The following is a 15,019-nucleotide window of genomic DNA, read 5'->3' as shown; positions in this document are numbered from 1 at the left end:
CCAACCCCCCCCAAAGTAAGTTCCATTTGTCACTGCCTGATACAGGAAAAAGGTACACTAATTAATCTCTGAATGTGCGTACTAATTAGTCCTCTCATTTCAACCCATAAAACTTCTCTCAAAGTAGAAAGCCACTATGTTTCATCATACAAGAAAATAAACTTGGGTTCCTTTTGCCTCTGAAAATTTAAGTCACATAAAACATGCGATGCTGTTGAAGGCTTCTTTGATCCATGGGCTACTCATTCACAGTTCTAGCTTCTTGTGCTACCCTGACATTCAAGAAATACTCCTGCAGGAGGGAGTGTTACAAGCAGGGCCTGCTGCGTCACCTAATTCCAGGGGACCCCATTCAGTTAGCCCGAGATGTGAAGGGTGTGCCCTGGAGTCAAAGACTGCAAGCAGTCCTGGATATAAAACACAGGAGTTATTTTAAAATAGCTTTGACAAAGCAGGTAGTGACCTATTTAGTTTCATATAAAACCTAGTAACAAACTAATAGGCTATCCAAATTCTTCTGTTGAACTAGAAATTGAATGCTTGAAGATATAAAAACAAAGTGTTTGACAGTTACTGTGCTATGGAAATGTCTGTTGTAAACAGGATTAATGGGAATCAGACTAATAAAACACATAAATCAAAAAGAACTTGGAAACCAATAATCTATTTTTTGTTTTTCTTTGAAATCACAACACACTCAAAACCAGTTCTGGATTTAGAACCTAATTACATAACTGTCTCTTATTGTCCCCTGTTGTTCAAATGGCTTTCCCCCTACTCATACAAAGAAGTATTCAGATTCAGAATAAACTGTTTTCTGGTTTGGTGTCATTCTAATGCTAGGGGGCAAATGGGACACCTCTGACATCATACGCATCTTGGAAGATCTGTGGGGAAAAGGCCTCATCTTCCTTGGACTGTACTTTAGTTCCCCAAAACAACACTGGGTGCACCCCACGAGCCACTTACCTTCTTTACTGCATAAAAACAGTCAAGAAGTGTAATGTAGAAACTGCAACTCCCATAGGCAGCATCTCTGAAATTCCAAAAGTATGGAAATACAAAGCTCAGTTAATTTAATTTTCTGCAGGAGACTTACCTCAAGACGAAGCTGACTAGAATTTAAAATCGAACGTACTCAGGACCAGACTCAAAAATTTTTCCATTTTGGTTTTTAAATAAAGGATACGTCACCAATAGAAACTGCACTGCGGTTTCCACCTGCTCCAGTAGATAGTGTTTTACAGACATGGATCAATAACGATCCCTTCCTAAATTTCAAATGATCTCTCTAGATCATTTCTGCCATTGATTGCCAAGCTTCAAAAGTTTCTTTTTGAGTTCAACCAATCAATATGTACCCCTCCCCCACAAAGGGCAAGGCATTTGAATTTTTTCTTCAAACTGGAAAATACTATATCAAACTGTTAACACGGAAGTGATGCTGTATATACGTGTGTGTGTGCGCGCGCGTGTGGAAGCATGTGAATGCTATCTCCATCTAAAGAGGAAAAAAATATTGGGAAATCAAGGTAATATTTGAAATACTAGGTGCAAACTAAAAGGCATCTTGCTCCTTTCATTATGCTTGCATAATTTTTAACAATTTAGTGGGATAACTTCCTTCTGAGTCTTAAAGGACAACGGTACCAATAAAACCAGAGGAACTAGGGAGTCAATCGCCTTTAGCACAGACACTCTACTCTTCAGGAAGTGCTTCAGTCAGTTTACAGACAACTCTATCCAACACTGCATCAATATCTACCAGTAATCTCACCACAATCTCTTAACGTAGTTAAGATTTTGTCCAGAAAAATAAGGCACTCATCCATGCCCACCTGCTTCTCCTTTTTGGCTACTCTGAGCCATTACAAAGGGAAAAACTTTTGGAATTAGGTAAGATAAAAATTAACTTAATTGTGATCCTTCTAGGCTGCCAAACATCTGTGCCTATCTGCGTGGTACTTATTTGGTCCCTCAATGGATCAGCTTGCTACTGGAGCCACTGTTAATTGCCTGCCTTGGCTGGTTTTCACACTGTAATACTAATTATCTGAAAGATTAAACTGCACACTTTAAATTTTTAATTCTTGCACAAACTTTACGATTTTAGAGTATTACAGCACCACTAAACCAACAACAAGGAAAAGGGCATCCTTTTCAGCTAGAAACGTTTTAGACGTTACTGTCTGAATTGGTTAGAATTACTGAGGTGTGCTTTATGCTGGCCTTCACGAGGACTGGCCATAAGGTCTCACAAGTCTTTTTGTTCTGTAAGCTTCTGAATTTAAAAGCTGCTCTTCTAAAGGTGGAAAAGGTCTCCATCCAACCTAGAAAATGACTTTACCAATAGCTCATTGGCAATACTCAGGAAGAAGAAAACCAAAATGCCCCCTGGGCAAGCAGCACCGGCATCCCCGAACTTGTCAGACATGCTGATGCTCAGGCCCCGCCCCAGACCCACGGAGCCAGGAGTTCTAGGGCTGGTGCCAGGCAATCTTTGTTCTAACAGTCCTCCAAGTGATCATGATATATGCTCAAGTTTAAGAGCTACTGACCTACAGAATCAACACAAACACTTGATTTTCACGCAACAAGGAACATTTTTAGATAGAGAAGCTAAGGTGGGAAAATGAAGTAGTTTAGCCTAAATCAAAATCAAAATTACCAGTGGGGGAAAAAAAACCAAAATTACCAGTGGAAATAGGAGGAACTCTCAAATTGCATCCCAATGTTTTTAACCACGTCTCCTCAGCTGACTATTTTTATTATCTTCTTAACCTACTGATAATTCTTTGCCAATCAAGTTAAAGGCATGCTGATTCTGTCTGTGGGACAACTTGATGCATTTACTCAATGCATATTTTTTGAGAACCTACTGTGGGTGAAGCCCTGCTCTAGTAAACGATGATTCGACAAGATTTCATCTGGGCTCAGCTAACGTTCTGCCTCATACACTGCACAATCTGAATAGACAAGAATTGTTCTTTATTCACTCATGTTCATTTCATTTACACCTCCAACTTTAAACACACCTAACACCTCCTTCTTCCCATCCAAGCAATCAGGCTTCTTTAAAAGGGGAGAATAGCACCTACAAATCTGGATCTAAGCATTTGCGTGTGTATGTTGGAGGGACCCTTGCCAATAAGATCATTTAACAAACTTGGAAAAGCAGATAGAATCAATGAAGGAGGGTTGTCTAGAAACTACAAGGTCAAATAGTAGTTTAAAAAATAACAGCTTTCTGGGGCTGGCCCCATGGCCGAGTGGTTAAGTCGCGCGCTCCGCTGCAGGCGGCCCAGTGTTTCGTTGGTTCGAATCCTGGGTGCGGACATGGCACTGCTCGTCAGACCACGCTGAGGCAGCGTCCCACATGCCACAACCAGAAGGACCCACAACGAAGAATAGACAACTATGTACTGGGGGGCTTTGGGGAGAAAAAGGAAAAAAAAAAAAAAATAGCTTTCACAGTAGCTTGTATTTTTAATAGTTAAAAACTGCAAATAACCCCAGTGTCCCTCAAAGGGACAATGGGCAAACAAAACGTGGTATATTCATAGAATAGAATGCTACGTAAGCAATAAAAATAGGATGAACTACCAACACCTGGCGGTGCATGGATAAATCTCACAGACAGTATGTATTTAAAAAGCTGGGTCCCAGCTCTCCAAGACTGCATACTGGATGATTCCACGGATATGAAGTTCAGAGGTAGAAAAACTAACTGCTGGTGGTGCAAGTCGTAGTGGCAGTCACTGACTGAAAAGGGGTGGAAGGGACTCTTCAGGGGTGCTGGCAACGTTCTGTACCTTGAATAGTAGTTACATATACACACGCTGAAGTTTACTGTGCTATACACATAATATTAGCAGGTCTTGTAACTGTATGTAAGCTATACATCAGTTTAAAAAAAGAAAAGATTTTGAATGTTCAACAAATGTTAGCTCAGGACTAGGCACCACTCCAAGGTTTATACGCAGGATGTTACCTAATCCTCACAACTCCATTAGGAAGATACTACTACTGTTCCCGTTTACAGACTAGGAAACTAAGGCTCACACTTAGAAAGAACCATAGAGCCATGAGTGGCAGAGCTGAGAGTCCAACTCCCAGCTGCCTGAGGTCAACGGCCAAGATATTAACAGCTATGCAGTACTATTCTTCAAGAACACAGAGAGCAGAGACAAAAAAACCAACTAAGAAGCAAACGAGTACTACAGGAATACCAAAGCAGCGCATGTTCTTCATAACAAGGATCCTAAGGCATTCGGAAAACACTGAACTACAGCTTACACTATTTTTTCACTTAGAGAGGCAGAGAAATATCTAATATAATTCATTAAGAAATCATATACATATGTATACATACATATTTAAACTCAGTGGCTGAAGAATTATATCTAAGTTGATTAATTAAATATTGCTATGGAGCATAAAAAGAGGTTATTAAATGTACACGAATGCTATGCATGCACAATCCCTCGTTAACAATACTTTGCTAGCAATTATATTTATTCTATGCACTTGAAGTGGCATGGATAAAAGACAACAATGTAATTTCTTTCAAAATATTACCAGGCTTTATTAATTCTGATGGGCCTACTTTCTAATTGGTCAGTTCTATAGAAAATGTAAATGTGGTATACATTTCTATAGTAAAATGTGGTGAAGCACCAGGTGTTTTTTTGTTTGTTTGTTTTTTGCTGGGGAAAATTGGCCCTGAGCTGACATCTGTGCCAATCTTCCTCTATTTTGTACGTGAGTTGCCACCACAGCATGGCTAGCGATGAGTGGTATAGGTCTGCACCTGGGAGTTGAACCAGGGCCGCCGAAGCGGCACGTGCCAAACTTAACTACTAGGCCATGGGGCCGGCACCAGACTTTTAAATCTGTCATAGGTCAATACTTTTGTAAAATACAATAATATTGTACCATTACATACTCAAAGTAATGCAATAATCTTATATTAGAAAAATGGAAGGAAAAACTACATAAAATACAAGCTCAAATATTCTATTATTTGATTCCACAGACATAAAAATACTCTATTAAATTACAATAAAAGTTTCTAAAATCTTCCTGTCGATTCCTGTACTTATCACAGACTAGCTTGAGTTCATCGGCCACACTTGGAGAAACAGTGCTTTAGATAAACCAAGTAGCCGGCAACCACAACTGAAGAGATTTCAAATTTCACAAACCTGAACTGTTTCTAGCTAAGTCCTGTTTTCTACAGAATTACTGACTTTTGCTCCTGGGACCAGAAGTAACTAACTTTATTTCTCAGTGCCAGACACCAATAATTTTAGCCCCTGTATTTAAATTTACACAAAATCTCTTTTCCATCAACAGTGTTCCATGCATCCTTACGTGGATTATGTGAAGTGTGTGAGCTTCGTCCTATTTCAGGACCTTGTGTTATAATCTTTAAGAATGGCACTATTATAAAGGAGTGCCAACATAAGAGTTCTGTGGAACAAAACTGTCACTGTATATTAACGTGCCTGTGACTCAGGGAACACAATACGAGCATTTCTTCTAAAGGAAGTACGTGGTAGCTGTTATATTACAGGTTGAGAAAGAAAGTGGAAAAAAAAGAAGTTAAAAAAAAAAGAAAGAAAGAAAGTGGAGAACACCACACTTTAGAAACTTCATCCTACCCACCTCAAATAACAGAATACTTAAGATGATCCATGAGCTAAGAAGAAAGGGGCTGATACTGAGGTCAAAGCAATTCTTCTAATTTGCTAAATCACTAACATACAGTCTCCAGTGCAAAATATAACTGAACTCTGCAGCCTGTCCTAACAAATCTGTATTTCATGGAATAAGTCCATGGACGGTCTGATGTGGTTCTTTAAGGAGATTCTGCCTAAGGTTAGGAAGACCCACCCCAAAGCTGGTCCACAATGAGGTCAGATGCATAACCTTCAGGCATTCAAGGGATATGCAATAATCCTAAAACTATTAACTAATTTGTGAGTGGAAGAATAACGCAATATTTGAAATTACCAATACAGTATGCAACGAGTAAAATTATTTCACACATTTATTACCCATTAAGCACTATACAGGTATTTAGATTATACAGCTAAATCAAGTATTTTCAGAAACAGGTAGGGAAACTTTTAGAACTTCATTTGACTTTAAAAAAAAAAGTTTTTTCAAAATATCTTCAACACAATCACGTGGTAAGTTTGAGATGAGGACGAGGATGTTAGCCATTTAGGGAAGACCTTACGTATCTACCACCTTTATGACACAGCCGTTTAGTTTTTCAAGGAGTGGTGCTACATTAGCAACTTCATTCACTCTATCTCTGCTGGCGGTGCCTCTAGAAAAAATGGGTTCACCTTTGCCCAGAAAATCACTGATTATTGGGAAAACTTCTTAACTCCTTAGGACCCAAACTCTCAGTGGTAGTTTAGAGTTTCCCAACTCCAGGCTTCTCATCTGATTTCAGACCACTGGTTCTCGTGCAGGAGCGACTGACCACTATCACACTACTGCCACCACCGGGGACATCTGGCAATGTCTGGAGACATTTTTGGTTTTCACAATTAACTCTGTGGGCATGGAGGTGCTACTGGCATCTAGAGGGCAGAGGCCAGGGATGCTGCTAAACATCCAACAATACACAAGACAGACAAGTAACCTAGATCTATGATGTTACTTGAACCCACCCTAAAATGACTATTTACCAGGTCTTCTTTTTTCAGAAACAACTACACCAAGATATTTCTGGCAAGGGCCTGATTAAATGAATCTACCATATCATTCTTATATTTACCTGAAAGGAATATAGGATGTATCTCCAAACATTAATATCCTATATGCTTCTTCCGGCGTTCTCCCCAAATATATAACCTACATTTGAAAAGAGAAGAAAAAGGCAATTTACTTCTAAATGAAGATATAGTGCTGTCATTGTGAAGTTTTGTACAATTTCTAGCCAGTCAACTGAGCCTGGTTCTCCAGCCTTCCAAAGGATGCTCTGAGTCCCCAGCATCCCGTCAGTGAATTCCTTTTTGTTTCAATCTGTTGTCACTGGTCTGGTTTCTGTTGCTTGCAAAAGGAGTGCTGATCAACAACTTTTCACAACAACGGTTTTGTGGTAACAAGTATAGCATTTTAAAGAGATTTTCTACATAAGAATGTTAGACGGAGCACATGCTGCAACCTCATCTCCTTCATCCACTGAAATGATGGTAAAGAAGTCTGGGGGGACGGGGTTGGGGGATGGGTCGAGAGGAGGTGGAGAGGGAGAGAGCAGAACAAAGATTTTGATTAACTCTATCCATTTAGATTTAACTACTTATAATACTGTACAGGTTCCCCATAAAACTGCATTTACTTCCTATTCTCATTTGCTTCTTTTATCTTCAGCACTATGTATGCTTCAATTTTCAGCTGGCAGAATACTTCAAGTAGATTCTTCAGCATTTCAGGTCCATAGTTGGTATTCCTTGCATTTCCAAAAGTTTGTTTTCTGCCCTGACACTTATTGACTATGTATACGATTTTTGGTCTGCAGTCCTTTCTCTCGACAGTTTATAGATGTTGTTCCACTGTCTTTTCATTTCTAGTGTTGCAGAAGCATTTTACTAGTCTCATTCTCTCCTCCTCCTCCTTCTCTCAAGTAACCTGTTCATTCTATCTGAAGGCACAAGTCTTTGTCCAACCCAGAATCCTTCTACAGGGCAGGGCATTTCAACTCACACATGCAGGGGTTGGGGAGAGGCCGCAAGCATCAGATTTGGCAAATGTCACCAAAATCAATTCTAAAGCCTACTTTGGGATAATACACTTTAAATTATGACTAGCAAAAAGAAATCACTAAAAAAGTTAGTCACAAACTTTTTGTCTCCATTACTTAATATTATATATATGAATTATTTCCTCAACCAAATTGTGAGCATTCTGAAGTGAGGACCCATGTCCTCTATTTCATTGTAACTCCTGGTTCATACATTATATGTGGACTCTGATTCAATGCTAATTCACTGACTTTAAATCTTATGCCAGCCCTGGTGGTCTAGTGGTTAAGATTCAGCACTCCCACCGCCTGCAGCGCGGTTCATTTCCCAGTCAGGGAACCATACCACCCATCTGTTGGTTATCACACTGTGGTGGCCATGTGTTGCTGTGATGCTGAAAGCTACGCCACCCAGATTTCAAAGACCAGCAGGGTCACCCATGGTGGACAGGCTTCAGCAGAGCTTCCAGACTAAGACGGAGTAGGAAGAAAGATCTAGCTACCCACTTCTGAAAAAACTGGCCATGAAAACCCTATGAATAGCAGTGAAGCATGGTCTGATGTAGTACAAGAAGGTGAGAGGATCGTGCAAAAAGACCAGGTAAGGTTCCACTCTGTTGTACACAGGGTCGCTAGAAGTCGGAATCAATTCAACAGCCCTAACAACAAAAATCTACTTATAATAGTAAGGAAAATTTTAAATAATTAATAAAAAGTTGATGTCAATATTAAAATATCATTGAATTAAGAGAAATTATAAAAATGAAAGATCCAGCAAGGATCTCTGAAACTTAGAAGGACATATCCTAAAACTAGTCAAAGCAGTTGACTCAGCTTCCAGAGGACATTTTTTCAATTTTCTGTTTTAAGACTTATAAATGGAAATTTATGAAAATTTTTCCCACTGTCTAGCCTGTTTCTCAATACGATTTCATCCCATTTACTCCAAAAAGAATACAAAACTATAATTAAATATACAGAATCTTCTTCTAACATTTATTTATCTATACCAGCATACAAACCCACAAAAGGTAAAACAAAGAATAATCAATTCCAAGATTAAAGGAAAGCTTTGTTACCTAGGATCAAACAAATTTTCAAGTACAATATTACTGACTCATAAAACACTGTAATTTGTCACAAATTAACCAAAAAAGGTCATCCATTGTCTCACTCAACATATTATATTTGTCTATACATTCTTACTCTACACTTATATGCATTAAGCACGAAAAATTAAAAATTTTTAAAATCCAGCCCCCTTTTTTCCCCCCAAATGTCTTCATTCTCTTCTAGTCTCCAACATGCTCTTTCCCTTCTAAGACTTACTAGATAGCATCATAACGTCTTTTCTTTTCTCCATTCTATTTTAGGATTTCCTAGCAGACCCTGCCCCAACATCCCTAAAACCAAAAAGACAAAACCAAATCAAAACGCCCCTTGAGGCCAAAGAGCGTGAAAAAGGGTGTGATTCATTTGTGTATATGTACATAATTTAAATTAATTAATTAAATGAACCCCAGAGACATCTTTTAGATTCTCCCTAAACTTTCTCTCAAATTATATAAATTTTTCCTTAAGCACCAGACTAAAGATAATTCCTTCTACTCAAGATTGCAGTTCTTTGGTTTTTTAATTACTAAAATTGCAATGGTATTATTTCCTTCTAACTTTCGAAACAAAAATAGTCTCTAATACATGAAATAATTGTGGGTTAGCCTTGGAACACAAGTTCAATTCAAAGAACACAAGAATAGTGTAACATTTTTTCTTACGGAGGAACAAAACCTAAATTCCTAGTGATGAACTTTTAAAAAATGTAATTTTTAAATCCAGTTGGGAAATGCTTGCACATAAATAGATACTATTAGGTAATGAGACAAGTTGAAGGAAATTTATAGGTTTAGAATAAGTCTATTTACTTAATGCTACGGTCTGAACATTTGTATTCCACCCAAAACTCACATATGGAAATACTAACCCCCAAATGGTGATGGCAGTATCAGATGAAGCCTTTGGGAGGTGGTTATAGCTATAAGGGTGGAGCTCTCATGAATGGGATTAGTGTCTTGTAAAAGAAGGTCCAGAGAGATCTCTAGCCCCTTCCACCATGTGACAGCCCTCACCAGACCTCTCCATCACCTGGCTCTCAGACTTTCAGCCTCCAGAACTGTGAGAAATAAATTTCTGCTGTTTATAAGCCTCCTAGTCTCTGGTATTTTGTTACAGCAGCCCAAAAGGACCAAGACACACAACTATCAAAGAGATACTTGCTAACAATCTATAATTTTCAATTTTATACCCATTCATCTTCCCCAGTCAAAACGCCTTCCCCAAATCAAATTATTCTAATCTGTTACTTACAAAGAATCCTATAAATGGCTCCCATACTAACAGAAATTCTAAATTAGTAAACTCTAAATCAATACAATTTTATGATCCATCACTGTGTTCCTGGCAGTTTGGAAGCTTAGGTGCTTCTCAAATTCTTTCCTGAGAAGCTATGTATATAGAATGGCCACTCTAATTCCACACTGCCGTCTAAAAATAGGAAACAACAAATGATGAACAAGAGAGATATTAAACAGCTGTGGTAGCTGGCTTCCAAGACAGCCCCACTAATGCTCATCTCCTGATATTTCCACCCTCTTGCGGTCCCCTCCCATGACGAATAGGGCACCCTTGTGTAAACAATAGGATATGGCAGTCATGGCAGAGTGTGACTTCTGAGGCTAGCTCATAAAAGACTTGGCTTCCTCCTGGCTTTCTCTTGGACTCCTCACTCCAAGTGAATCAAGCTGTCATTTTGTGAGGGCCCTCAGGGACCCAGGTGGTACGGAACTGAGGCCTCTTGCCAACTACCAGCACTAACTTGCCAGGCATGTGAATGGGCCATCTCAGCCCCAGGAAAGTCTTCAGATGACTGCAGCCCACGTGGAGCCAAAAGCAGAGCCCCCCAGTTAGCCACTCCTGATACCTTCCACAGAAACCCTTTGAGGGAATATTAACTGTTGTTTGAAGTCACTAAGTGTTGGGGTAATTTGTAAGGCAGCAAGAGATAATACAGTAGCACAATAAACAGTTTGTAAGGAAATGATCATTTCAGAAGTTTGTTAAAAGTGAATAAATAAAAAACCAGGTGATAAGTGCAGAGACGTAAAGGTAAGGAGGCCCCAGGACTTAGGAAACATGAGTAAAGAGAGCTTGTCCTCATCTCTCCCCAGGGTAAGGAGTCTCTGTGAAGTAGCGAACAGCAAATCTCGCAGGAAGAAGGACTGGGGCAGAAAATACTTGAGAAGTCAGTAGTGCTTTTCAATGTCACAGTACAAAGTTCTTTTTACTAACAACACTGCAGCCATTTCTAGGGCTTCCAGTACCCCATTTTTTAAATTACCATCTGCCTGCCCTAGCCCCTGTGAAATCTCTGTCCTTGGATTACTGATCTATGTTTCAAAATCTAGGAGCAGCTAGCTGAGCAACGGATGAATTAGTGGACTGAAACAAAAAGATCAGAGATCATCTACAGTTTGAATCCCAACAATCCTGGTCTCAAATAATAAAACCCAATTATTTAGACACGTGCTTCTTATTTCTATTCTTATACAGAACATTTTGAAACTTAATCTATGTACTCAGCCTTTGGTACAGTTTAAAAACCCAAAACATTACACAAGTCATCATATCTGAGAGTTAAGAATAAGAAGGTATTTCAATTCCACAACAAATGTGGCAGCCTGATAAACAAGTAAACTATTTTCAAATATTCTTCATGCAGAAATGTCACAATGTTTCCAGTATTTAACTATTTTCACATCAGCTAGATGACACAGTCTTTCCTATGCCAAGAACTTGACTGATTTTTTTTTTAAAAAGTCTCTCCCTTCAGACCAACATTGAATGTTCAAGAATCAATGCCAGTTGGAAGTATGCGTAAAAATCCAACTGCTGAATAAAAAAGGTGAGCAGAACAAAAACTATATATAATAGACAATTTTATATGATAAAGTAAGTAAATAAGATAAAATCATTTTCACAGCTCCTGTACAAATACTAATTAAAAAAAATCCTAAATCACTTTTTAAAAAGTCAGATGGCCATGTATTTCAGTGGTTTTAACTTGTCATATTACTTTTATTTATCTATATAGTAGAGGTTGGTAAGTGGAAGTCCAGAGTGGCAAGCTCCTCTCTACCAAGGCAGATAGTGGACAGAGGTGAACGAACTGGCCCTGGGTATACGTGCACACAGACATATGATATGTGAAGGGGAGAGACATTTTTTTAAGACAAAGCAAAAGTCTTGATTTTTTTAAATGAAATCTCCTAATTTTTAAACACTGGCAAAAACAAACAAACTACTATTTATAAATACTTCGTGAGTTACATAAAGCTGTCAAGGCTACAACTTTCCAACCTGTGGTGTTGAATGCTCATCCAACATCACACTGCTTGTTATTGATGGAAGAGGGCCTACTGCTAAGGCCTCATTTATGGACAAGAAACCAACTAGCTAAAGCAAGTACTGAAATAAGGATGGGATCCAAAATTCCAGAGAGGTTAACAGACCTGCGATCAAAGATCATAAATGGCCAGAGGGCCATTTCTCTTTACTCTTTCCTAAAGTTAATACCAACGAGCAAGTATCACAGGCAGCTGAAATATCAGTCAGGTCACTAGGGTGAAAGGGAGGTAAAGCTGGGGTGAATTCGCCAGCAGCCTCTCCCTCAGGGCTTTTCCCAGGGCAGGGCCAAGTCCAGCTGGGGGCCTGTGACGTCCCCTTTCTGTAGCACCCACACACCTCCTGCTACCTGGCACCTGGCTGCTATTTCCAGCTGCCCAGTGCTGTCCACCCTGCCTTTCACAGACACCCAGGAAGGGTGTGTGCCCAGGGAGGAGTGTTTACAAAGACTTTGGCTACCTTACTTGGTTTTGTCCTCTGGTCTCTGTTGCACGTCTAGACTGTGTTTGCTGAACTGAAATCTTACCTACTGCTTCCAGGTCCTCTCCCCTCTGTTCCCCTTGTCTTAATTTCTCATCTGATCTCTTCACCCTGTAGCCAGTTTAATCCAGCATTCTCTGGGTCCAAATAATTAAATCAGTTTTTTTAAAAGTGTACCACAGGTTCAGAAGATCATCATTAAATAACAAATTAAGTCCCTGAGCTCTTATCATAACCACTGAAGCAATCTCAAATTCAATGCAATTTAGGATTCTACTCACAGATGCTGAATTAATATATCCCTAGAATCATACCTTCCAATATAAATGTTATATATTATATGTTATATATTAATATAACATATATAAATGCTATCTATTAAATGTTATATTGGAAGGTATCATACCTTTCAATATAAATGTTCAGAAGGTAAGCCATTCTCAGGCTATAAAAATTGCTTAAAAATAAAAAATAAGAGGGATAAATTTTGAAGAGATATCATTTAGCTCTACCAAAGTAATCTATTAAGCATTAGAGGAACACAAATTTGCAAGCTATATACCAACAGTTGGCTTGTATCATTTATTTTACATCAGAATGCTTTAACCACAGAAAAATGTTAGAAAGGACGTTTAATTTCCCAGGCTAGCCTTCAAAAGTACATTTAACCTTAGGAAGAGCTGAATACTGTACCTCTGCAAGAAAATACAAATGCTGGGGCAGCAAGATATAACCAAAGTTGATAAAGTAAGTAAGACAGAACGGTAATTTTCTTGTTTTTCAATATAAAAGCAGATTTAAGGAGTAATAATGAAAGACAGAAGCAGGAAAATTAAAGAGAATGACATTTAGTGACTGCTTAATTTATTCCACATACTCTACCTAAATGGAAATTAAAAGCTCAGTCTGAACTGAAAACTAAACTTCATCCACTACACAATGGCCTCTTCCAAATAACGCTTCTGCAACTAGAAATGAATGCTTGCACCTACTAGTGTAATATACACCGCCTCCACTATAAAATACACACATAAAAAATTAAAAGGAAAAAAGACAGTGATAATTATTTCTAAAATCAATTATTACGTATCGTAACTGTGCTTAAAAAAACCTCTGATTACTACAATATTAATCAATTTAACAGTGAAGGTCATTGATATGCTTCATTCTTTAAAAATCTCGATTTAAAAGCTCAGTTGTAAGTTCAGCTATTTCAATTCCCGATTTTAATGGGTGCAGTAACTAAAAACGATATTTTACCATGATATGCAAGTGCAACTGCAGGAATGATTACACTCATTTTTTAATCCCATCTAGCAATGATGTACATTTGGTTAGTAAATTTCCAACTTCCCAAATGCTAATCAGATGTTGTTAAAAACTAATGGAAAGGGCTGCAAATTTTAAAAATGTTTAGCAAATGAGTTCAAAACCCACTGAAACTTTGTTTAGACGATTTTAAAGCAGGTTATAAAATTTTGTTTTGTAGCTATGAATATATCACTTTATTTTGAAAAATGGTAATTAAAGGGAAATGACTACTCATTCTACTACCTTTTCGGTAGGAAATTTAGTTGCAGGGTAACCAAAGAGCCCCAAGTGGATGAGGGGAAGTTCAACTCCCATAAAAGCCAGCCAGCTAATAAATGAAGGATGAATGAGGGGCTGGCCCCGCGGCTGAGTGGTTAAGTTCGCGGGCTCCGCTGCAGGCGGCCCAGTGTTTCATTGGTTCGAATCCTGGGCGCGGACATGGCGCTGCTCATTAAACCACACTGAGGCAGCCTCCCACATGCCACAACTAGAAGGACCCACAATGAAGAATATACAACTATGTACTGGGGGGGCTTTGGGGAGAAAAAATAAAATAAAATCTTTAAAAAAAACAAAAAAATGAAGGATGAATGAAATAATTAGAAAACTGATAAGCCAAAACTCTAATAAAATGATTGACTCAGGCAAGTACTATCAATTGTTGTTTAAAACACTAGATGAATGGTTGATGGGGAAATGAATATACAAGTAGTTCCAAAAATAACCCCGCACAGAATACTGTAAGTCATAAGGAGAAAACCACGCACTGAAGGGAGTCAATGGTTAGCACCTAACCCAGTGGTCATTTTTAGCATCATTAATGGTAATTTAGGTATTCCATGTATTCTGATGTGATGCAACATACACCACTAATGCACAAGCCTTTAGATATAACTTCCAGCTCACAAGAAATACAGAGAATGGAGACACAAGTTAAAAGATACCACAAGGAAGAAACCAGAGAAATTCAAAAAGTGGAACAAGATAGTAGGTCTGGCCTCTTCTAAATCA

The 15,019-nt window shown here is 38.6% G+C and overlaps 1 protein-coding gene across 19 annotated transcripts in view; it reads right to left on the bottom strand.

Annotated features, from left to right (window-relative positions):
* CDC14B (cell division cycle 14B) overlaps window positions 1–15,019 on the bottom strand; it is a 95,455-nt gene that overhangs the window by 31,312 nt on the left and 49,124 nt on the right. For all 19 annotated transcript variants that reach the window (XR_011497585.1, XR_011497586.1, XM_070496049.1 and 16 more), the window contains exons 5-6: window positions 6,794–6,870; window positions 970–1,036 (exon numbers count right to left, since the gene is read on the bottom strand). Coding sequence is in view for 17 of the 19 variants with exons in the window: in XM_070496049.1 (XP_070352150.1) it covers window positions 970–1,036; window positions 6,794–6,870 (144 nt within the window). In the remaining 2 variants the exon portion in view is untranslated. The remainder of the gene's footprint in view (window positions 1–969; window positions 1,037–6,793; window positions 6,871–15,019) is intronic.

Source organism: Equus asinus, chromosome 23, assembly GCF_041296235.1.
Source record: "Equus asinus isolate D_3611 breed Donkey chromosome 23, EquAss-T2T_v2, whole genome shotgun sequence".
Lineage (NCBI taxonomy): Eukaryota > Metazoa > Chordata > Mammalia > Perissodactyla > Equidae > Equus > Equus asinus.
The sequence above is the reverse complement of the archived record's forward strand: the minus strand, read 5'-3'. Positions and strand labels throughout refer to the sequence as shown.